This window comes from Cavia porcellus, unplaced genomic scaffold, assembly GCF_034190915.1.
Source record: "Cavia porcellus strain 051 isolate PalLab524CR breed Dunkin Hartley unplaced genomic scaffold, mCavPor4.1 scaffold_8, whole genome shotgun sequence".
NCBI lineage: Eukaryota > Metazoa > Chordata > Mammalia > Rodentia > Caviidae > Cavia > Cavia porcellus.
The window spans coordinates 25,741,186-25,767,643 of NW_026947491.1; the positions used below are offsets into that span (position 1 = coordinate 25,741,186).

At 40.8% G+C, this 26,458-nt stretch overlaps 1 protein-coding gene across 2 annotated transcripts in view; it reads right to left on the reverse strand.

Moving 5' to 3' along the window:
• Positions 1–26,458, reverse strand: part of Tmtc1 (transmembrane O-mannosyltransferase targeting cadherins 1) — a 257,242-nt gene that overhangs the window by 109,738 nt on the left and 121,046 nt on the right. For both annotated transcript variants that reach the window (XM_063254490.1, XM_063254489.1), the window contains exon 7: positions 153–342. In XM_063254490.1, coding sequence (XP_063110560.1) covers positions 153–342 — 190 coding nt within the window. The remainder of the gene's footprint in view (positions 1–152; positions 343–26,458) is intronic.

A 26,458-nucleotide genomic window follows, 5' to 3' on the forward strand; every position in this document is an offset into this window, starting at 1 on the left:
AATATATACTATACATTATGAAAATTTTAAATACAAGGTTTTATGAGCAAGACAAATTCAACTTAGACCCAGAAACCCTGTGGGGGAAAAATAATGTTTCTGCATGTAGACTGTTTATCTTCAAACGCAGAGTCCATTTTTAAGAAAATTACCTTGAAGGCTGCTAGGCAGTGCAGGCTCAGTAAGGCCATCACAATTGCCAGAAAGATGGTGGCCAAGTTCCTCGTGTCCCATATGGTCTCCACCAGAGGAATACTGCCAACCTGCCAGTCGTAGCACAGGGTAACAGGTGCGAGCAGAAGCCACACGTTGAAGGCCAAGAGGTAGGAATAAGTAAGGAATCTACAATGAGAAGAAGAATCACTGAATACAACTCAGGATTCAGAGCTTTTGCAAACATTTACTCACCATGTTCTTGTATAATATTTCTATTCTGTCAATAGTGTATTCTTGTCACCAAAAAAAAAAAAAAAAAAAAAAAAAACCCAGAAAATATGAAGCCTTTCATTTATGTAGTTCCTGATCATCTGGGAATGTACACAACAATTTGTAGCCACTGTGTTGAGCCATGGCCTTTCACTGGTAAACAAGTAAGAGTTTCTGAGACATACATTAAAAGTTATCATGCATATACATACATTACAACTGTAGATAAACTCACTTAGGAAAAGTGTCATGAAAGCACATGACAGAATGCTAGCCCATTTGGGGTATGATTCCACTGGTAGGAAACACTAGAGTTGTCATTTCTTTCTTTCTTTTTTTTTTTTTTTTGTCTTTTCCTTTTTATCGGTACCGGGGATTGAACTCATGACTGCCTGCTTGCAAGGCAGGCGCTTATGCCGCTGAGCTAAATCCCCAGAGTTGTCATTTTTTAATAGCATCCATAATCCTGCAGTAGATTTGAGAGACATGAACAACCTCATTCATAGTGAGAAGGCTGGCCAAGAGGAGGGAAGGGGGCTGGTGCCTGGAGACAAGGGGAGCTGGGTGGACCCATGGTGGACAACAACGCTAATGTATTAATCCTTCTTCCGGCTGAGACTAGCAAGAGGGAGAAGTGGAGCCATCCCTTAGGGTGTAGAAGAAAGTATCTTAAATTTGTTCCATTATCACATCCATTAAGCAGTGTTCTCAAAGTCTCAGCTGACAACCACCACCCAAGTCTCCTTACTTGGAAACCAGTAACTCTCCCTTGGCTGCCAGCAGCATCAGGAAACCCTCCTGAGGTGACCCCAGAACACTCATTAGAAGAGCCACTGCCAACACTGCCAGAAAATCTATCCTGTGCTCTAGTCAACACTCACCATGAACCCTGACCACAGCATTTATATAAAAGGGGTTAGGATTGTGAGTTGTACCTCTCACAACTCAGAAATATCCTTCTGAAGAACTCAGGGCTACTCCTTTAACATGTAATCACTGAGAAGGCCACAGTCCCTGTTGGAGCACAGAGTTTTTAGCAACTGCCAGTCTGCAGGCACAGTGGCTTTGTTACGCTTGCCCTGGTGAGCACTCTGCAAGTGCTAAGGACTCTGCTCTGTGGAGCCCTGCCCGAGCCTCCTCGGTGGCCCTGTAACAGGCCTCGGGACCTCTGCACCATCAGATGAGCAGCCAAAGAGTAAAATCTGTTTTCATCACTTTTAATGATTGAGTTTATTTCCAATCCAGTACAGGGCGTTAAAGAGAAGAATTAGGTAACTCTGGGTCCCCCAGAGCCCAAGGTGGAAAGTAGACTGAGACAGGCTCTGGAGAGCTGTCCTCCCATTCGACAGTTTCTTGGGGGTTCCTGGATTGGCAACAAGGTCAGATAAGAGAGTTTCTCAGTTGCCACCTGGTGTTAAAAAGTCAGTCCAGCTTGGCTTCCGGTTGTCAGGTAGTTATCCCCAGATCTGCTGAGCTGACCTCATCCCCTTCCTGATTCCCCATCACTGCCCCTAGAGAATGTGGGGCCATCACTGTGTAGATTGTCTGGATGCTCAGACCTCAGCATGGACTGGGTGAACTGGTATGGGAATCATTCAGGCTGCCACCTGACACTTTCCCCTCTCCTGTAAATTTTAATAAAATGGCAAAGACTAAACAGTATTGTCCAAGACAAAGTCCCAAGGAAGGCTGTGCTTTGTCACATAACAGATACCAGTCTACTTTTCCCTCTATAGCTTGGGCCTGTCAGACTGTCTCAGGAGACTGCCTTTCCCACAGAAAGTGATAGTGTCACTGGTAGTCTCTATTGCACCTGCAATGAATCACTTCTGGGAGGCCAAGAAAGCCACAAGAGTCTTTAGATTCCTTAGCTACAACCCTCGGAAGCCACAGAGCTCCCCATCTTCTGACAGCTAATGCTAGAGGGACTTGTGCGCTAAGTGACATCTGCCTGATGGAGCCTACGCACCAGGCTGACTACTTGGTAAGGACTGTGCTTAGCAACACAGGAAAAACAGACAGCTGTTGACTCAGCTGCACTTTGGCTCTTAGAAATTACTTTTAACTGAATGCTGTGTGTACATTCCTGATTGCTCTGCTAATATCTCAATAGCCATTCAAGATATTAGATGACAAATTAATGACATGTCAGATTCCAAAACTCCCTGGATCTTATCCTTTTCCCCCTATGGGGAACACATAGGGAACTATGCTCCTCATAGTGGAAATCTTTATTAACTACACTTATAATTATTCTGTTGGTTAATATTATTTGGGCTACGTATGCTTAATTTTTCTTTGGCTTTCTCTCTCCAGACTTAAAGCTGTACAGCCATGCAAGATGAAACTACCTGGCATCTATCAAGGGTCTTTAGATAGACCCTTTGTAGAATATCTCTGACTGCCAATCAACAACTACACCCCTTTTCAGCCTGAATAAGCCAGATCAGTCATCACCCATTTTTCCCTCCCGGCAGTTTGGGGTACTTCTTCAGAGGGGGAAATGTTACAGGCAGCTGAGCTAGTCAGAAATATTATAGGCAGTGAGATAGGGCGAGGCCCTCGAAGAAGCCAACACAGAGGACCAAATGTCTCCTGATCTTGGAGGAGACACACACCTCTTGCTGTGGGCCAGATCTCAAAACAGAAGGCAAATGCAACCTTAAGTATAACCCTTAAGGATTAAGTCTGGATCACCTTGAGAAGCCAGGAGTCACCATCCCATCCCCCTAAAGAATCACTGGCATGACTAGCTTCCCCATTTGTCCCTTATTTGGTCAATTTTACCTGAACAATTAAACTTATTGGCTGATCACAGCTCTGTCTCACTTCATGCCCATCTGTCTTGTGAGTTCCCCAATAGACTCACCTTACCTCATGATTTTACTCTACAAAAATCCCAAGAAAATATAGAATATTTGGCAACCCACTTGGGACCCCTTTTGTCTCAGTCTCATTCAGAAGCTTCCTTTCTCTCAATAAATATATTCTACTCTTAAAAAAATTATTTTTAAAAATTCTTCTTGAAATAATATATGTAAGCAATGAACTCCAATGGGTGCTAGAATTACTAGTGGAAGAGCTGATTGTGTACAACATGGGTATATAATGGGTGGGTCTGGTTAAATCAGATGCCTAGAACTAATAATTTTAACATCACAGAAAGAAAAATAAGAGCCTAATGAACTCCCAAGGAAATAAACACATCTGCATAGTAGTCTTATTAAAAAATAAAATAAATAAACAAAAAAAATAAATGGATGGCCAGAAGTGGTGACATACAACTGAAATCTCAGCTATTCTGGAGGCTGAGTCAGGAGGATCACATGTCTGCGGCCAGGCCAAACAACTTTGTGAGACCCTGTCTCAAAATAAAAAATAAAAATGAGTGAGGATGTGTTTCAGTGGGAGAGTGTTTACCTAGCACACATCAGGTCTCAGGTTCAAGCTCCAGTACCACAACTCCCATAAAAAAAACCAAAACTCTGAATTGGATCAAGTCCTAAAAGTACAATACAGAAAACAATGGAATGTATCACATGACACTGCAGAGGAGCCACATGTGAACTCCAGAATGTAGGAACCACCAGAACAATGATCCAGTTTCCGAAACAAGAATATTACAACAGGGTTGGGTCATCTATAAACTAAAGGTGACTTAAGAGGCATCAAACAAGTATAGGTTGTGCTTAGAACCTAATTCAATCACACTATTATTAAAATTAACTGTTTATGACACAACTAAAAAAAAATCCCAAAATGCTGACTGACAATATAACTGGCTACAGAGAAACATCATTAATTTTTTAAGTGTGATAATAGTATTTTGGTAATAATTTTTAACAATTCCTGGCTTTTGGAAATATATAATAAATCTACATATATAAAGTAAGTTTATGTCTTGATTTCATCAGAAGAAGACTTCAGATTTGCTTTGAAACGATCAGGGTGACGGAGAAGAAAGGGGATGTGAATAGAATAAAAGGGCCAGGGCTTGTGATTTTTGAAACTGTAAGTGGGGGAGTGCTTCATGCCACTGTGTCTACTCTTACGCACATTTCATACTTCCCATATTAAACCTTAAGGGGGAGGGCAACAGAACTGAAAAATAATATTTTCTTAGCTTATTTCTAATTGCAGCTTGAGCAAGCTAATGAACATTTCTTCATTTTAACTCTACACTTAGCATTGCCCTATAGGTTGTCTCCAGAGTTTCCCGTTTCCTAGATGTTTTCCAGTAACATTGTACTGAGAAAAAAGGAAAAATAAGGATTAATATTTTTAAATGCTATGATTGTAATGTGTTTAGGTATTTCTAAAAAATTTCATTAGGTTTAAAAAGTAAAATGCATCAGAGAACTAAAACCAACTTTCCTTTCTTACAATACCAGGAAGATCAATACTATTTTCTGGTCTAATGGAAGCTCAGAGATGTTCCCTGTCTGCAAGTGCATATATAGATCGGATCATGCTGGTAATATAATCATTAAGTACTATCTGAAATACTTACATAGCACTGGAATTATCCTGCAAATCTAAGCACAAAGAAGACATTTGGAGTCACTCCAAAAGCTAATTACACTCTAGGGGAGGCCAGTTGAGCTAGCTGTAATCAACAACTAGAGCACTTCTTTTTAACACTGCCTTGACAATGAATTACATTCAAGCTAATCATGTTTATTTCTTCTAAAATTTTAGAACTGAAATAATTAGTGGAATGTCTCTGCCCTGCTGGGTTGACTGGTTTTTTAAAGCAAGAGCAAAAACAAAATGTATTATTTACTAATTTTCTACTATAAATTTTGCCAACAGCAAGAAAACTACTCAAATATCTTGCCAACAAAGTGGAATATTTAGCACAGAGAGCTACGAATTCTACTTAAACAATTTAGTCATGCATTTTCACTGATAAGCAGTTTCCTAAGAGAAACAAATGAACAAGAAGTGGAGGCTGAGGAGATGGAGTCCATCCAACAGCACTCAATGAAACCAGTGCAAGTCAAAATCTTCACTGTCATCTAGAAAAAAGTGCTTTAAACCCCAAAATATACAGAGATTCTGTTTTTGCCTTTGGGAAAACCTTTTGCTAAGATCTCACAGGAGCCTGACATATTTCCTTCTGCTAGACCAATGCATACGCCAGGTACCAGTGACAAACCCATGCACTGCAAACAAACAGCTCTTGCTATCTCCCATAAAAAAGGACCCTTCTTTTTCCTCCCTTGCAGAATTCTTCACTGATTCATGAAAACAAGGCCTGGATCCACAAACACACCTGTTTGCCCGTGGAAGGGCATCAGCAACACAGTTGCTATACCGGCCTCAGCCAAAGACACATCTACATAACAGAGCACTTTGCTCTGCCCCAGCTCTGGCTCCATGTGCTCTGCTTGGGGGGAGCTGTTCTGCCCCTTCCCAAGAAGTCACCTGCTGGTATCCTCACAACTTCAGCCTCAAGGGGTCTCTGCAGCCTCCCTGTGTCCTCACAACGATGCCTCTGTGTACGCATTCTCTGCTTTCTACCTTCAGTAGCAGCTCCTTTACTTTCGTTGCCATAACCTTCTCCAAGAACTGCCACAGAAAGCCACTTCCAGCATTAACCTTCTCAAAGCATAAGAAATCTTTGCTGGGATTCCAAAAGTGCTGATACTTACTCTGCAGATCTTCCTAGATGCTGAAGGGTAAGAGCTCACCCTTGCTTTCCAGAGAGAGTATTTTCATTGCATTGGTGCTGAGGATGCAACTGTACATTATGTGCTCATATGTAATACTGTATTAGACATCTTTCATCACTGCTGAGACAAAATCTTCAACATTGGCAATTTAAAAGAGGAGAGGATTATTTGGGTTCACAGTTTCAGAAGTTTGAGTCCATGTTCAGTAGGGTTAGAAAAGAGCATGGTTGAAGGGCCTGGGTGGAAAAAACCTGATCACTACTGCGTGGAGGTCAGGAGGCAGAGAGAGAAGGAAGGAGCCAGGGAAGGAGAGAAGCCCTTCAAGGTCACTGTCTTAGGGAACACCTCTTTCGACCAGGCACCACATATATTCAGCTCTGTACTCATCTCCTAATTCACTGAAGAGTACAGCACCTTGATCATCATATTACCTTCCGAAAGTCCTGCCTGTGAGTGCATGAAAGTTTTTGACCTATGGTGTAACAAGTAGTATACAAAATCACATTCAAGTGAGATTCTAAGAAAATGATGAATTATGAAAAATGAAAAATTAAAGGACAATATTTTAGAATCTCACCAGAATTTAAATACAGGAAGGCAGAGAGTCCAGGCAGGGCCACCAAAAAATGGCTTTAAATAATACATGAATATGGTAATTCCTAATAATTAAGAGTACATGACTTAAAATGTGTAACATGAAAAACTATAAAATGACCCTAAGATGGAAAATATCACATCCATTGATGGTAATGATGTAGAGCAACCACAACTTTAAAACACTATTGTAAATTCAATACAAAATTGATTAAATAACGTTGAGAACTGCAGGCAGTTCTGTGAAAACAAAACACATGCATACTTCATGGCTCAGCAATTCCACCCCAAGTTTACACCCCCAAACACCACGTATGCATTTCACCAGAAGACATTTACAATATTGCTTATGGCACCTCCATTTCTAATAGCCCAAAATGAGAGATATCCCACAAGCCCACCTACCACAAAGTGTATAAATATAACATCAAATACCTAGTTAAAAAAACTGTTCAGCAATGAGAATGAACACAACATGGATGACCTTTGTAACAGTAATGAGAAAGAGCCAGCAGATCTGCCTCTGCCTGCCGAGAGCTGTCAACAGAAGGCCCTTTCCCATGGGCACCCAGTGTGGGGAGACAGCCAAACAGATCTGCCTCTACCTACCACCAGAAAGCCCCATCCTGCCTGCCAGTGGCCAGCATGAGAAGAGAGAACCAGCAGATCCGCCTCAGCCTGCTAGGTGCTGCCACTGGCAGGCTCCTTCCTGCAGGTAGCTAGCAGGAGCAGGTACACAGCGAGGTAAGCCCTATGCATCTGTAGGCCACCACTGGAGGCTGTTAGCTCCCTTGGGCAGCCATCACCCACTAACAGAAACAGACAAACACATCCCTGTGTATCTGCCACCATCGTGGGAGTCCCAGTGCAGATACAGAGGCTGAGAGAAGCAGCCCCACCTACACATACCCCTGATCATCAGGGAAGCCATAGTGTAGCTGCACAGGTGTGGAGCAGCCTTCTCCATGTCCTCATACCTCCCTTTAAATTTTGGGTTAGAGAAATCCAGGTGCCTGTCCCATCCCCTTACACTGCCTAGGGGCAGCCAACACTGGAAATGCCTGGGACCCCACAACCAGCTTTCTGGGAGGAACCCAGGAGAATGTCAAAACAAAGGAGCAAAAGGCAATCTCAGACCTCCAGCCCACATATGACAAGTCTGGGATATACAGTCATAGAAGAAAATGGAAGTCACACACCTGAAATCTCTGAGAGGATAGCAACTGAAGTAAGGAAACAACTTCATGAGATTGTAAAAAGCAGTCAAATCAGAAATAATGTCTCAGGTAACCAAAGAAATCACAAACATACTGACAGAATTGCTTAGCATTTCTAAAGAAGACATAGACAAAAAAGAGGAGCATAGGAAAATGATGAAAACCTTGAGTGAATGTTGAAAGGAATTACATTGCATGAAACAGATTCAAAGAGAGATCCAGGAAATTAACAATTCAGTTGAAAGCTGGCAAACTGCTTGAAAGAGACTGAAGAAAGTCTTTCAAACTATGAAAATAGGATTGCAGGGACTTCTGGGAGAACATGACGGATAGATAGCAGCAGCTCCAGAGGCTCTCTGAGAAACCACACTTAAAATCCAGAAATGGTGCCGGGCAAGAGGTCCTGAGCAGGGGGAAATATACTTTGCTGACCCAGGAAGGAACTAAACTAAGAGAAGCCAACTGGAAACACAATCCCGGTGCTATAACAGGAACAGATATGGTCTCATTGCGGAAGCTGGACCCCGCACCACTGGAAGCTGCAATTTGAATTTCCTGCAGCCGCTGCTGCGCCCCAATTGGCACAGCAAGGAGAGAGGCGCAAAAGCTCTGGGAGTGGGAAGCGGTGAGTGGAGTTGAGAGCAGGACTGGCCCGGAGCCCTGCATCGACCTGAGGTGAGTGAGCGGAACGGGGACCCTTCCATAGAGTAGGAGGCTTCAGCAAAGAACATACTAGGACTGAGCAGACTAGCCGGAGCAGGATGCTGTAGTGACTTCAGTCACATATTCCCCTCTCAAGCAGGATTGGTGGGGAGTGCCTGGCTTGGGTGACGCCACTAAGACCCAGTAAGCTGGCCCAAACCAGGTCCTAGCGCCTGGAGGTGCACCCTAGCAGTGAAGCCTTCAGTTGGTTGGCCTGGAGGGGCGGGTCCAGCATAGGCTGCCCAGGTCTGTGTCTTCCTGGTACACTGCAGTAGGGGGGAACACCTAGCCGGCGCAATTCAAACAAACTATAACTGACTAAGAAAGAAACTGGGCCTCCTATATACGCTTGTATAAAAGGAACAAAAAATATGGGAAGAGGGAGCAACAACACAGCACCAACAGACATAAAGCGCTATCTCGAGTCTCATAGACGAGTTCAGGAATGAAGTTATTAATGACCTGAAGCAAGATATAAGTAGAATAGTTAGAGAAATGCTGAGTACCACCCAAGAAAAAACAGATGGTGGAATGGAAGAACAGAAAAAAAAGGGAGAATTGTTTGATGGAGAAAATAGAGAAAGCATAGAATATGTGAAGCAGGTTCAAAGGGATTATCAGGAAACTAAAAACTCTATTGAAAGCTGGCATAACAGCTTGAAAGAAACTAAGGATAGATTATCAGAACTGGAGGACAGATTTGTAAGGTGGGAGCATGAAATGAAAAACTTCTTAAAAATAACAAAAAAAACCAAACAGCAACAATACAAAGACTTGAAGATGATAAGAGGATCTATAACTTAAGAATTAAGAACATAAAAGAAGAAGTAGGGACACAAACAAATGGACTACAAAAGCTATTCACAGAAATAATCCAAGAGAATTTCCCTAATTTAGCAAATGGTAAAAATACTCAGATGTATGAGGCATACAGGACCCCAGCCACCTACAACCCAAACAGAACTACACCCAGGTATATAATAATCAAAATTTCAGAAATCCAATATAAGAACAGAATATTAAAAGCTGTCAGAGACAAGAAACAGATCACCTACAAGGGAACACCCATCAGAATTATAGCAGACTTCTGGGCACAAACCATCAAATCACGAAGAGTGGGGCGGGGAATAATTCAAGCTTTGAAAGACAATAACCTCCAGCCAAGATCGATATATCCTGCACAACTGTCCCTAGAAATTGATGGAAAACCAAGGTGCTTCCAGGACAAAGAGGAACTAGGGGAATTTGCAACCACCAATTCAACTCTACAGAGAATACTGCAGGATATTCTAAAAAAAGAAAATACCAAGATTCCAGAAATAGGGGTAGAGAAGCCACAATGAATGGAGCAGAAAGCGAAATGAAGAAGACAAACTGACAACAAACAACAGAAAAAGAGCTCAACAGAAATGAGGTAGAGAAGATCGGATGGTAGGAACAGCTATTTTGGAGAAAACAAGACATCATAACAGCTAGTGCTGATTTAGTATCATCTTGTTTTGAAGTCCCATCAAACTTGTATTTGTCTGTCTCCATCCGTCTTAAAAAAGGTTGTATCTTATTGGATTTTACTATACATGATAATATAAGCAAAAACTTTTATAGACAAGGAGATTATACAGGAAACCATTGTTCATTTTCTGTTAATTGGTTTTAAATACCCTGTAATGATGTCATACTCTTGAATGGTTTTATAGTGTCTTGATATGTTTGGTGCTACAGTATACAAAGTTATACTCAAAGATTTCAAGGAAAGAAACACTAAGGTAACTATTTTTATGTCAGGATATTTTGTGGTGAAACACGATTTTGCTTAAATGGTTATGTTTTGACCTGTGCTGTTCTGTTGTTATGCCCTCTTTTATCTCAATCCCCTTTTTAAAAATTTACTTTTTTATTTTTATCTTTTTAATTAAGGGAAAAATAAATAAAAAATAGCAGGATACATTATAGTAACCTACTTTGATTTCCTATTAACTTGATTTGAAATCCTGTATTGCCCTCAACATCTTGTTTTGACTGATTTCCCCCTTTTCTGCTTTGCTTGATAGTACCAAGTTCGAAAGAATAGGCAACAACTGTGAAGACAATAAGATTCATTATGATACCCATTCTGGTTGCCTATTATCTTAAATTCCTGTAATGTCTCTAATGCTTTGGTTTTATTCTTTACTGTTTTGTTCAATTTTATTATAACTGATGATATAGACAATTCTTCTTAAAATATCAAGTGGCAGTATTGTAACCATTGTTGATCACCTTATATTTTGTTTTTACATTATCTATTATGTCCATCCTTTTGATTTGACTGACTCTGTTCTGATACGTCGCATTTGGTTTTACTCTCTTCGAAAAAAAGTAATAAGAACTGTGGGAGTAATAAAACCCAAAATGTGTAATTGTCATTGTACAAAAGAAAAGAAAAGAAAGTGCTCTAAAGGTTATAACTACATATATGTTTAGGGGTATAAGATGGATAACCATGTTACTGAGGGTTTTTTTTGGATCACTGAACAAAACTGTTTGCACTCTCACTGTTTGAAAGTCCACTTTACATGCTTTCATTTTGTAACTTGAACAACTATTTCTAAGATGAGACTATGTAATCTATTAACTAGTGATTTCTTACTGTTTATTTTTTAAATTTTGTATTACTTGTACCCTTTTTCTATTTTTTTTCTCCTTAAATAAAAAAAAATTCAAAAAAAAAAAAAGAAAATAGGATTGCAGCTAGTGATCAAGAAAGGAAAGATCTCTTAAAAAAAAAAAGATCCATTAAAAATAACAACTCAGCAGCTGCAAGATGACACAAAGAAACATAATTTAAGAGTGACAGGTGTTGGTGAAGAAGAAGTCAACACAAATAAAATTAAAAGGCTATTTACAGAAATAATAGAGAAAAATTTCCCAAACACAGGAAATGGATCTGGCATGCAGATAAGTAAGGCAAAGAAATCCACCTAGCCATAACCAAAGTAAATCTAAAAGTAAATCTATATCCAGACATACAATAATCCAGATCCCAGAAATTCAGCAGAAGAATAATACATTAAAAGTTGTTAGAGCAAAGAAATGGATCATATCACAGCAGACTTATCAACACAAACCATCAAGTCAAGAAGAGTTTTGAGTGAAGTGTTTCAAATCCTGAAAGAAAACAATTTCCAACCCAAATTGATATATGCTGCAAAACTATCTTTCAAAATTGATGGAAAAATAAGATACTTTCATGATAAAGACAACTGAAGGAATTCATGACTACCAAACCAATCTTACAGAGAGTGGTAAAGGATATTCTAGAGAGAGATGATTATCATTCCAGGAACAGCAGCAGAGGAGGATCCTCAAACAAGACAGGCAATTGAATGAAGGGGAAAAGTAGAGGGCCAACAACAGGAGGATAGCATGGCAGGGACAAACCAATATATGTTGGTTGTAACCATTTATGTAGATGGCCTCAGGTCAGCAATAAAGAGAAACACAGGGAGAGTGGATCAAGAAACATGATCCATTGATATACTGTATACAAGAAACACATTTAACTAGAAAAGAAATTCAAAGACTGAAAATCAAAGGAGAGAAAACAATTATTCCATGTGACAGGGCACCAGAAAAAAGGCAAGAGCAATTTGCCCGTCAACTGCAGAATGGGTAAGAAAGATACGGCATTTTCATGCAGTGGAAAGCTACCCAGCTGTAAAGTAGAATAATCTCAAGGCCCCTATAGGTAAATGGATGCAAGTGGAGATCATGTGCATGAGTGAAACAGTTTGAACTCATACACATGAACGCTCGTATAACAAACAGAAGGAGTTAATGGGATCCAAAAGCAAAATAGTTATTGTAAGAGTGATGGGGGAGGGAAAGATGGTAACTACTGTTCATTTCTTATTGTCTTATCTTGAACTCTTGTATTGTTTTTACAATTTTGTTAGGTTTGGCTTTGTTTTGTCTTATTTTGTTCGATTTTACTGTGTTTGATGTTTTGAATATAATGGGTTATATTGTGATAATCATGGTTTCCTATTATATTGCTTTGAAGTCTTATAATGCTTTCATTCATTTAATTGGTTTTATTCTGTTTTGTTTGATTTTATTATGTGTGATGGTATGAATAGCTATTTTGAAGAAAATGACATATTATGGTAGCCACTGTTGATTTCCTCTATCATCTTGTTTCGAAGTCCTATTGTGCTTTTGTTCTTCTGTTTTGATTGGTTCTATTCTGTTGTGTTTTGATTTTATTATGCATAATGGTATGAACAACTTTTTTTTTTTTTTTTTTTTTTTTTGGTACTGGGGATCAAACTCACAACCTTGCATTTGCCAAGCAGGCACTTATACCACTGAGCTAAACCTCTGGCCAGTATGGACAACTTTTTTGAGGAAAATGAGATACGATAGTAGCCATTGTTCATTTCCTGTTGTCTGGTTTTGAAGTCCTGTAATGCTTTAATTTTTTTTGAATGGTTTTATGCTATTTTGTTATTGTGTGTGAAGGTATGCTCAACTATTTCGAAGAAAACAAGAGACATTATAGTAGCCACTGTTGATGTCCTGTTGTCTTGTGAAGTGCTGTGTTACTTGCATTGTTGTTATGATTTGCTTTGCTGTTTTGTTTTTTGTTTTATTCTCTTTAAAATTAAAAAAGTAAGAAAATAAATTGCCTTAAATATTTTAACAGTTCTCACTGAGAAAAAAAAAAAAACAGTAATGGGGAAAAATCACAAGTGCAAAAGCACAGGAAATCAATGAAAAGGATGGTCAAGGGCAGGATGATTGACAGCAGGACCTAAGCCCTGAAACCAGGCTGGCAGCAGGAAGTCACGGGGAAGGCGGGTCCAATGGATGGTGCATGGTCTGTCATCCTCACCTCTTGCTCTCCATGGCAACAGAGAAGGCCAGCCAGATGCTGTGGCCTTCAGTGAACCACAGTATACTAGCAGCGCACAACACTCACTGCACAGTGCCAGGGAATAAGCCAGCAAAGCCACTCCTGGGTGCTATGGAACGAGGCAAGGAGATCTGTACCACTCTCTGGCCAGTTTCTCACAGCACCTTGTTAACCTTCTGGCTCATAAGGACCAGAGGTCAAACAAATCAGCCTGGTTAAGACAATGCTCTTTTAAAACTTCCCCAAAGAACTCAAAGCCAGGGAGCTGAGAGTGACTTAGTATCTCAGGCTTTGAAGGACAATCCACCCTGACCCATCAGCAACGTGGGCTCCGCGACTCCTTCGTGGCTGCCAACTGTCTTGAGGTCTGCTCTTCCTCTTTCTGTCCATGGGGCTTTCCAGGCTTGTTTAGAACTGAGGAGAGAACATGGTCACTGGGGCTGTCTCAGCCTCTTCTTTTCTCTTATCTTCATACACCAGTCACTTTAAGGAAATCTGTTGCCTCTTCAGGCTTCTTGATCCTGACAGTAGCAGCTCACTGGTTCTCCCAATCTTCTAGAACAGGTGCTGCTCCCAGCCTGTAGGTCCAGCACAATTGTCACTTCCTCTGTCAAGACTTCTGTGTCACCTGTCAGGGCTAGGTGGTGGCACACAGTTCAGGATTTAGCACCCCTCCCTGGGCCTGCTCCGTGGTGCTGCTCCTCTCCACCGAAACAAAAATTCCCTGGGGGAGGGCGGCCGCTATTTCTTGGATATAGTTACTTCCCCAGCATTGGGCCCTTCAACTGGACTCTGAACTGTAACAATTCAATATGACTTTCAAATAATGCCTACAAGTCTGGAAATATTTGAGTTTTATATTTTTTTTTGGCCTAAGGCAACCATGTATGTTTCTATAATCCAACAAAAGATAACCCGCTTGTAGTAATCAGCTTTCCAAAGCTGAGACTCAATACCTAGACTCTAAGGTTCAGTGGAGGAGAGGTTTAAAGTGGTTCATGTTTTAAGGGAATCCAGCAGGGGCTAAGGTGGGAGCACCATGGCCAAGGGCATGGTGAGGACTCAAGTCACAGTAGCCAGAAGGAGACAGGACAGCAGCAGCAGTGAGAAAAGCACTAGGCAGCACTGACCACAATCCCAGCTTTCCACAACCACCAAGACACCCCAGCAATGTGCCCCACAGTTCCTGGGGCATCCTGTTGAAGCTGTACCCAAACTGCCATCTGCTATCTCCCAGTAGTTGTGGCATGGGTTGCAGGGCAGAAAGCATACTCTGCCTCGCAGCCTCTCAGCAGCTAATGCACACTAGCTCACGGCACTCCACACAACAGTGGGGACTGGGTAAGTGAAAGAGCTTTTGTCTCCTACAAGTAGAATCATAAAGCTATACCAAGCTGATATTTTTCTTCTTTTGCATTAAACTGCAAAGCATACAGTTTAAGTGAAAACTGTTGCTACTACAGATAAGTAAATGTGAAATGCTACTAGGTCTTTCTGACCTCTGAAAGACAACATTAATAAGTTATCTTAGGAAGAGAGCCAGTTTTATCACAGTAGGAAAAAAATGAAGTTCACCATCTAAGATTGCTAGCAACCTCCTACCCAGACACTTGCAAAAGAGCCAAGTTTCCACAAAGCAAGTATGAGGTTCATTTCCTTCTTCATATCTTTGTTCTCTTCTCTCTATAAAGTACTTAGCAATATTTTTATTTTAACTCAACATACTTCCTGCACAGAGCACAGCTTACTTTGTACTGGGCTATCCTGTTGGCCTATTAACAAACTCCTGCAATAATATTGAGACTCCTGTTAACATATACAACATTTTCTGGTTCACAAAGCATTTGTATGTAGCGATCTGGTAACAACAGAACCTGGCTTAGGTATCACCCCCCACTCCCACAGCAGAGCGCATGATTTGCTCAGTGTCCCACAGGAGGCACACGTGGCCGGGTTTTCTGGCCTCCTGTACAGCTCTGCATTGCCAACAGTCCTGCATTCAAATCTCTTTACTAATGTGAGAGCTCAAAGGAAACAGGATGGTGAACACTGGGGTTCTGTGCGGAAGCAGCCTAACAAGGCCCTGACCAGCACCTTGCGCTGGTGGACTTCAGGTTTCATGCAATTAAGGCAGTCAAGGCTGACGCCAGCTCAGAACCAGGCACGATCTCCTGTGACGGCATCCCAGCAGACCTCTGCAGGGCTGCTCGTACTCCTTAGGACGCCCCACAGCAGGAAGACAGGACTTGAAGTTCAGGTGTGGCATTGCAGTCATTTTTGCTTTTCTTGCATTCCTAGTGGAAAGTATTCCCTTCAACTTTGGTCAGCTTCTCAGGGATTCCACATTGCAGTAAAATGGAATATGTAGATGGAACAGATTAAACACTTTTGAAGAAATAAAATTTCAGTAAATGATCTCGATCAGCATTTTCCAATGACTGGCCTTCAGGCCTGAGATGAAATGTGCTGCCGTCACAAGCTCCATCTTCTCACCCTCTCCCTCCTCTTTGTACTTCTGATTCCTCCCTTTATTCCCTGTATCTAAGAAAAGTGAGATGCATTACTATCATGCAGTGTTAGTTTAGTTTAAAAAACTACATTCAATGACCTTGACAATTCTTTCATTCTCAAGAAGCTACTTTGCTATAAAACAAAGCCAAATACATAATGAAAGCAGCCCTTGACCCCTAAGGGATCATCTCACTGCAGACCACATGGTTTATACCTATGGGTCTCAAAAAGAGTGTTTCCAAGAGGCTGGAGAGGTGGCTCCATATTGGAGCACACATCCAGTGTGTGCAAAGCCCTGACTTCAAACCCCAGAGTCACTAACGAAAGGAGTGAGTGAGAAGGAGAGAGAGGCGAGGGAGGGAGTCCCGGATGCCTGCAGATGGCTGGTGGCATACAAATTCAGTCTCCTATCACTCAGTCAGAGCACCTGTGAGATGAGACATGAAATCTTTATTTTAAACATGCTCCTTTGGTGATTCTGTTACTACTTCTGGTTTGGTAACCGTTGCTTTAAGAGAATAGAATATCTTCAGTTTCATTTTTAAAAACCAAGTTTTAAGTTCCCTTGTTGGCGGCTGAAGCAGAAACTGCATAGTTCACTTTGCACATCCTTTAAGCACACAAGGTATTATGTTATTTTTGTATCAGTACATGTTTATGATATATAATAATTACATTCATCCTGGGGGATTGGTACGTGTCCATATCATGCCTTGATCATTTTTACTCTCCCTTTCCCCTACAGGGTATTATTTTTTCTAAAAAGAAAACAAATTCAACAAAGCCTTGTTCTGAGTTTATGATGCTCCTCCATGTTAAGGTCCTCCAGAACAGTAACTATTAGGAAGAAATAGTTGTGACAATCAAGATTAAGGTATCGAACCTGTTTGAAGCCATCAACTAGAAATGGGAAGAATGAGAATGACATGTATTTAGAAGGAAGAAGCCGAGGTCTTTGATCAATCTTAATCTTATTATTCGTTGCCTTGATCTTTCTACAATACAGCAGAAGCCTCTGCCTTTATTTCTGAACAGGAGAAACTGACCTACCCATTTAAGAAAATCTATTCTAGTTGCTTATCCAGAATGACAACTCATAAAAAAACATGATACTGAAGGGAAGACTTTATATTTTTTCACTGAAAATCCTATTTCATCTACTTCATGGATATGGAAGACAACGATTTTCAATATTATAGAGGCAACAGTTCCCTCAAATGTACACTCAGCCTTTGTCCCCCAGCCTCTGCAAATCTGGTAAAACAAAATCCACTAAACAGGCAGCACTGAGTTGCCCACATAGAGGAAACATGTTCTTCCTACTGCAGGCTCCAAACCTATGCAGAAGTGCACTTCACTGAGGCTTCTGATTTTAGCTGTCATTTATGATTTTCAAGAGGGAATGTTGAAGAATCGCATCTCTAAAGACACTTACTTAAGGGAAACAGAAGAGTAAATCCCAGGATAAAGGACACCATTCTGACAGGACAAATAAATCCACTGCATCTCTTCACAAATGCATGTCCACTGAGCGAGCCCACAAAGGCAGAGCCTCTGGGCATTAGGTCCTGGGATTGTACCTGAGGGTGCAGTGCAGTGGCTTCTGAGGCACGTGTGAGTAGACTATAATAATAAAATCCTGCAAGGCTCCTGTCAGGGAAAAATTGGGGAAGTCATTTTTAAAAGCTATGCATCCATGGTCTTGGGATTTGCGGGAAAGAGTTTTCAGATGGGAATCAAAGGATGTCACACCAAAAGTGCAGTAAGGATTCTCCCACTGCTCACAAGCAGATGAGGACCAATGATTCCAGACAGAGACACCACTGGAACCAGAGGCCGCTGCTGCAGAGTGCCGCCGCCCTCTTTTGTCCTGGGGTCCACTGAGAGCCCTGCTGCATTAAGCCAGTGCAGTACACAGAAACACACGGAAAGCACATGTCCCTTCAGTCTTTTCTCAGTCACTTCACTCCCCTTAATATTACTCATTTGGCTTGCAATTTCCACTCCAAGCCCACCCTCTACCCTTGGCTGCAGTCTCTTTTCACTACCCAGGGTCCCCTCCTGCCAGCCTGTTTTGTTGTTGCTATTCTCAGCTAAGATTTTGTTGGTCTTCACAAGACAGCTGCCTTCCTTCATCATTTTATCTTTGGTGAAAATGTCTGCTCTGGCCCTCATTCCTACAGAAATTCCATTTGGGATTAGGGGCAGGAGGGTTGAGGGGATTCGAAACTATGAAGGCAGAATTGTCTCAGTTCTTAAAAAAAAAAAAAAGCAATTTAACAAAATGACTTGGAGTAACTGCAAAGATGGTAACAGAGGAGTCTCTGTGACTAATTAAATACAGGTACAGCAACAGTCATCCAGGCTATGAAGGTTCAGAATGGTGAAGGACACGTGAGAGGCAGACAGCCACAGTAACAACAGGACCAGGCCAGGCAGGGACAGCTCCTGACACACTCCAGCTAAGGGCTCCACCACCCTTCTTAGAGCAGGGATTGGAAATTAGTGCCAGAACCACACAGTACTGTATTTGTATTTTGTTACACATGTAATTATGTAATGTAATCAGACAGCCCACAGTCTAAATTCTGTCATTCTCAAGGAAACCTTTTATTGCTTATATGAAATTACAAGTCAGCACAGCCCTGCAGCTATTTCTGAAGACCAAAAAACTGGACAAGGTGGGGAGGGGAATTAATAATGACAGTGAAACCCTGGGGCTTGGAGGAGAGTATCTGGTACATTACAAACCTCTCAGAAAGACAGCCCAACAAACCCGCAACCAAGAGTGCTAAAGGTAACCAGGATGGCCATTCTTTTATCCTACAGTGTTATCACCAGTTCTTTCATATTGGGCTCTGAGCCAAAGTCTAGCAAAACCATGAGATGATTTTAAAGGCCCTAAAGATAGTTCTTATCTTCAAGGCTCTAAGAAGTATGAGTCAAGACTTCAGCCTGCATGTAGCACATTTTCACAATTAATTTTTTGATTTCTACTTTCATGAACCAGTGGCCTTGGATCAGGTCAGCCCTATTACTTGCTCTTGGGGATTCTCACACAGAACAGCCTCCAGCTTCCCCAGTTAACACATTCTTTCATTCATTCATTCAGTGACCAGTGTTTGGTGAAATGGTAAGAAAAACAATCTTTTGAAGAAACTCTCATGAAGGCATAAATGATTAAGTGCAGAGGCAGGAGACGGAAATGACATTATGTCACAGAAAGCTTCCTGAAAGAGGGGGTACCCATCTAAGCCCTCAGAAACAGGCAGGTCCTGGACTCAGTAACTGGTGTTTACAGGATGAATGAGGGTCCGTGAGGACTCTGGAAGCTGATGGGATCTGTTCTGGGGGGTTCAAGAGACAGGATGGAGGATCTCCACTAACAGTAAATTTAGGGGGGAAGAAACATAGTTTTGAAAAGGGTACCCTGGAATTTCTCTCAGGAAGCAAAGCATCATTTAATTGGTTTTGTTTTGCTTTGTTTTAAAAAGTACACATCACCGCAGGCCACTGTCAGACACAAAGGTAGAATGCTTTGTGTCTGCTGAATCTTCTCCAGGGCATGCAGGAGACTGCATTTCCCAGCCTGCTTACAGCCTGGAGGCAGACAGCTTCTGGCCTGCAGTCTGTGAGGAAGTGATGTGGGTCTCTTGAAGCAAATGGTACCATGGAATCAATACTTGATGACATTAGGGAATTAAGACAGTTTTTAGATATCACAGAGATAGTGTGGTTATATTTTTTGAAAGACAAAATAATAGTGAGTAAATTGATCTTATACCCAGGGCTGCTTTCAAAACCATTCAGTACTAGGTCAGGGAAAATGAGAAAGAAAGGCTGACAGAGAAGGTGGGTATTGAAGGGGTGAAGCTGATAGATGCTGAAACCAGGAACTAGGAACAAAACAGGAAGTACTTTATTTTATTCCCCTGCTTTCATGACATGTAATGCAAAGTTTCAATAAAAGAAGAGTTGGCCCTTGAACTTTGTGTTCCTCTGCTACACTGTCTTAGCTACTTCAGATGGCCGGATGGTAATCTGGAAGACAGCAGTACACATAGCCATTTTCTCATGAACAAAATTAAACCTTTGTTAAGCCATTTTCATTGAATTCAGAGTTTGCTATCACCACAGCACACTTTAGGGTCACCAAGGTAAAGCTGATCTGAATGGTCTTAGAGATAATTTGGTCTGGAATAGGCCTCGAGTCTGGGGCTGCACCCGAAATTTGTTAGGAGAAGGCATGGAGAGGGAATAACAGAAGAGGAAAGAGAGTGCTATGGCATGAATCTAAAATTTTCCTTAAGAATCTCATGTATTCAGAGGTGGGACTTTCAGATGACTGAGGTGCTATACTCACTGATGAGTTAAAAAAGAACGTGCTATTAGGAAGTGGGCCTAGCTAGAGGAGGTGGGTCACTAAAGCCATGCCTTTGCAGGTCACTCCTGGACACTCTCCTTCCATGAGTTGTACAACCTTCCTTTGCCACACCCCTCTTCCATAATGTTTATGCCTTTAAGTCAGCAGTACATGGACTATGAACTTAAATAAACTTCTCTTCTCCTTTTTTAAGTTGCACATGTCAAATATTTGATTCCAAAAACAAAAAGCTAACTAATACAGAAAATTGGTACTAAAAAGTTAGGTTGTGATTGTGACTTTATCTGACTGTGTAGTTTAGAAACATTTAGAAATGGTTTACTGGAAAAGTTTGGAAAGGTTGGGACCCTAGAATGTTATAAAGCAGAGCCTGATGGATGGTCCTAGTTGGAGCTTGGAAACCCAGAACCAATAGGAATCAGAACCATAAAGGTCAGGATCAGAAGGTTTTAATGAGAACTCTATTGAGCACTGGAGTAAAGGTCATTTATGTTACCTTCTGCCAAAGAACCTATCTATATTTTATTTCTGTCCTAAGACTTTAGTGGAGGCTGAATTTAAAGATGGTGGACTAATTACCTGGTGGAGAAAATTTTAAGGCAGCATAACATTCATGCAGTGACAAGGATACTGCTGGCTGCTGCTAGTCAGATTTATAGTGAGAATTGGGAACAAAAGCAGAGCACAAAAATTTGAAAAACTCTTCATTTTGTTCAGAAAAGAAGCACAAACAAAGTTTAGGCCAAAGAAGGTATGCTTTGTTGCTCAAGAAATTAGTGTTATTTTAAAAAGTACTTTGAAACAAAATAAGAAGATTCCTTAATGCCATCACAAGACCCCATCAATTATAGGGTGAAGAATGAAAAGATATAAACTTATCATAGGAGAAAATAATTCTTTGTCACACTGCTTGAGAAGGGCCTCCTAAGGAATTAAGTTGCCCAGGATTCTCTTCACTGTACCCAGCCATCCAGACACTCAGAAGCCACTGCAGCCACGGTCCAGGGGGTCTGGTGACTGCTTGAGCTGGCAGCAGACCTTGGTGTTGTCCACATGGCACTGATTATGCAGACATACAGAATTCAAGAGTTATGGGATACAGGTGTTCCTCCTGGGGTTCAAAAGAAGGCCTGGGAGGCCAGGGTCTGAGTCATTGCCAGGAGTTCCCGGGAGAATGGCAGGTGGGAAGCTTAAGTTGAAGTGGAGATACCATTAATTTGGAGATGCCATGAACATGAAACATTTGACAAAACAAAAGCAAGCAGAGCCAGTTAGAACAGAGATTATATGGGTTATGACCAGCAAGGATACAAGAGCAGGGCTGTCCAAGCCCTCTGGAGTTCACATGATGCCAACACATGACCTAGACACCAGACAGGAAGCTGTAAGACTTAATGTTTGCTTTGCTCGGAAACAGTCTTGCTCTGGTGTGATTCTTTTCTATTCCCCTATTCCTCCTGTTTAGAATGGAAGTGTTTGCCCGGAGCTACTGCTTCAGGGAACTTTTTGAACATGAATCTCAGAAGAGACTTTGAACTTGGAGACCTTGGCAGTTCTTGGAGGCAAACTAAATGCATTTGGCATGACAAAATAGAAGCTAGGATGGAATGTTACGGTTTAGATCTAAAATGTCCCCCCAAAGTCTTGTGTGTTCAGAAGCAGGACTTTGAGAAGGTAATTGGATCAAGGGGCACAAGGCTCATCAGTGGATTCATCCCTTGTTGAGTTCACAGCTCAAAGTGCTCTTAGGAAGTGGGGCCCAGTTGAAGGAGAAAGGTCACTAGGGGAATGCCTTTGAAGGATGTATCTGTCATTCTGGCTTTCTGGCTCTTTTTGCTTTCAACTGCCATAAGGTAAATGGCTTTTATCTATCATGCCTTTCTGCTGTTGATGTTTGTGCTGTGGAATCAGTCGCCCAAGGACTGAATTTTTGAAACTACAAGCCAAATAAATCTTTTGTCCTTTAAGTTTAATATGTCAGATATTTGGTCTCAAATAAAAGCTAAAACACAGGCTAAGCAAATAACTGAGGCAAGAGATTTGCCAAAAAACAGGCAGTAAAAAATTCTTATAGAAAGAGTTGCTAAAGGACTTGGTCAATATTGAATAATGTAAACTATTTGTGGCATGAGTTTACAACATAGCTCCATGCCTTTTTCTAAGACTTTAGTAAAGTGTCTCAGACACATTTGAGTGATATTTTAGGGATTGTTAATGTGAAAGATCTGTGTCATGTCTCTTGGTTGGCACACAAAGGGAAATAGCAATGCCTGTTGACAGCGTAAAGTGGGTGAGACAGAAAGTTCAGCAGGAAAGAGAAAATGAAGTGGTAGATGCCCATGAGAATATAATGTCCCATGGAAGCATACAAATCCTGGACACCAGGTCCCTCCATATGTAGGAAAGGACTTAAACTCATTTTCTTTAACCCTCAAGGAGAAAGAACTAAAATGGTATTAGGTTCTACAACCACATGCATTCCACAGGTCATTGTAACGGCAAATGTATCAGTTTTTTCACAGGTGAGACACATTGTCTGACACACAGGATTTAAAGGAGGAGAAGTTGAATGTGGCTTATGGTTTAAGGGGATTCAGTCCATGGTCAACTGGCTCTAGGGCAGGAACATCACGGCAAATGGGGATGGTAAAACAGAGCTGCTTAGTTCATGCAGCTAGGAACTATGGCAAAGGAACAGTGCCACAGAGGAAAGGGTAAAGGACCAGCTACACCTGCATGACCCATTCAGACACACCTAGAAGTGGCTCCATCAGTCCCAGGGTGGATCTCAAATTCAATCAAGTTGACACTATACTACCTCTACAACAGACATGGCTTGTGATGGAATGAGTTTCTCCATACTGAAGGATACACAGGCATGTTCAGAATGTCTTAAAGCAAATTTAAGAATGACTTAAAGCAAAACAACAGATGCAGTAAAGTTAGTGTAAAATGGCTTCAAAAACAGAAAAGTTAATACAGTTTTCATAATCACAGAAGCAGAAGATAAGTCAGGAGTACATATTTCATTTACCCACCATACAATAAACAGTAACTATAGCTCTCTCTTGCAATGTGGACAGCATAATCTGTATAACTGGCCAGTGATACAAAGTTATTTAGATATGGTCTTTGCCCTTGAGAAATGCATATCCGCATGGAAAAAATTGGCAAAATAGTCCATAACAATAAAGTTTAATAGAAAAAAAATATACCCTCAAGAATGAATAAGAAGCTAGCAAGCTCTTACAGAAGCTACAGCAGCCAAAGCACAAAGGAAGTGATATTGCAGAACTGGAAACCGGCAGAAATCAGGCTCGAAGGCAAAAAGGACCTGAAGCAGTGACTTAAGTTAGAAGGAAGGGCAGTAATGGGTTAGGAGATGGATGAAAAGGGACCAGCAGCAGCCAGATTGTTGGGAACAGGGAGCCACTCACCTTCTAAATATTAAGAGCATTAGAAATACCACCATGGAAGTGTGTGACAGGTAGAGCTGAGGAGAGCAAATGGGGGCAGAGATGAGTTAGAAAGCCATTCCAGTAATCAGGAGAGAGATGATAGGGGCCTTCCTTGAGATGGCGACAGAGGGGATGGATGGCTACAAGCAAGCAAGGTCTAGCAACAAGAAGTTCAACATCACGGAACTGCTTGGGTGTGAGGAATGAAATGAAAATGTCATCAGTCAAGAATGCCATAGTGGCCAGAGGTTTAGCTCAGCAACATAAGCGCCTGCCTGGCAAGTGTGAGGTTGTGAGTTTGATCCCTGGGAAAAAAAAAAAAACAAAACAAAGGAAAGAAAAGAATGTCACGGTATTTGTCCTGTCACTGGACAAACAATGGGCCTAGGGGAACTTGCTTATAAAGAGACAGTGAAAGTTGTACAATCAAATTATAATGTCCTCTTTGTTCTTTGGCTTTTACATTTGCTCATTTTAAATGGAAAACAGCAGCATTTATAATTCACTTAATTAATCTACACAATGTCTTTTCATGATAATGGGAAAGTTATCGATCCATCCTGAAGGATCAACTGACAGCTAAATACAGTTAAGTATTTAGGTTAAAATAGAAAAGTAAAAGACTAATGATTCTTTAATGATTTGCCTTGGGGCTTGACATGACCCAGTGGTCAAGTGTAAGAAGTTAAATTCTAGATGGCTTCCAAAATGCTGTTAACATAAACTATACTGAAATATAATGTTAAAAATATTAAAACAAGTCAGACAAGGTGGCACACACTCATAATCTCAGCTGCTTTGGAGACAAGCAAGAGCATCTCATAGCTGCTCCAGAGAGGCAGCATGGGCAACTTAGTGAGATGTTTTGAGAAGAGCTGAGGATGTGGCTGGGGGAACATTTGCCTTACATGTACAAGGCCCTAGGTTCAATGCCCAATACTGCTAAAAACATTAACACAATCCTCATACAAACAATAAAAACAAAGAATTTATGTAACTTACATAGTAAGTGAAGTAGACACTTGACAAAGACAGCTCAAAAGAGAACTAAGCAGTCTTCTTAGATATAACAGAAAAGTACACTGATGAATGGGACTTCATCAAAATTAAAACCTTCTGTGCTTCAGAGGACACTGAGAAAGTGAAACAACATGTAGGGAGGGAAAAGCTGTAAATCATAACTCTAACCATGGATTTGTATCTAGAATACATAAATATTCAAAGACTCAATAATATTACAACTTCAATATGAAAGGCAACCCAAATAGAATATACACAAGGAATATGAATGGACATTGTCCCAAGGTACACAGTAAAATGGCCAACACACACAATAAAAGGCTTTTCCACATCACTAGTCATTAGAGTAATACAATGAAGCCACAAAGAGACACCACTTCTTACTGATTAGCTATAATACAAACAAAAAGACTGTCAAAAGGTAGGTTTAGAGCTGGCAATGTGGATCATGCTTGTAAACCCAGTTCTCTAGGAAGCTAAGGCAAAAGGATTCCAAGTATGAGCCTTGGGCGATTAGAGACTTAGCAAGACACTGTCTCAAAAACAAAAGATAAAAAGGGCTAAGGATGTAGCTCAGTGTGAACACTTTGGTTTCAACTTTCAGTAGTGCAAAAAAAAAAAAGTGTTTGAGAAGATGTGGAGAAACTAGAATCTTCATACACTGCTGGCAGGAAGTACCACGATAGAGCTGCCTTGGAAAATAATCCAGAATCATGCTTCTGACCCAGCCATTTCACGTGCAGGCATACACTAAAGAGAAAGGAAAATATGCCCACAGAAAGCATATGACAGCAGTACTCACAGCAGCCAAAAAGGAAAAACAATTCAAACACCCATTTGGTGGTGGGGGGTTGGAGGAGATGTAGTATATCTATACCATGGGACTCTAATGGGGAATGAAGAAGAATAGATGGTGACACATCCACTGTACAAATGGTCCCTGGAAACACAATGCTCAGAAAGTGAGCCCGAGATCACACTGAGATGATTTTATTCCTATGACATATCCAGAGCAGGTAGCCACCCAGATAGATTTTAGACCAGGCTGCCTAGAGTTGGGAGATAAGGATGAAGTAAGAAGTTACTGCTAGTGAGTACCAGTTTTAGGGGCAGGGGACATAATAGTTTACATTGGTTATGATAATGTTTACACAATCCTATTTTAGTTATAAAAATAACTAAATTTTACAGTGTAATAAATGAATTGTGTACTTTTCAAAACCTAATTTTAAAAATTAAATAACATACATGTAAGATAAATACACATACAAAATATATAAATTTTTTAAACTGAAATTTTCACAGTGAGTGAAAAAATAGGAATAAGACTAACAAGTCAGATACAAAATGGTTCAATGTCTCACAAGGTAATAAAAGTATAATATACAAGGTTTTATTTTTGTACTAGAGAAAGAAAATTATCCCAATACCAGGTTTCTATACATTAAACTCTAAGATGACAGTGTTGTAAACTATAATAAACAGCAATAATAAGTATAAAATAATGAACTTCTATATTACAGTGCAAGCTGCATGGGCTTACTTTTTATTCTCATATCATAGATAATTGTTCTTAA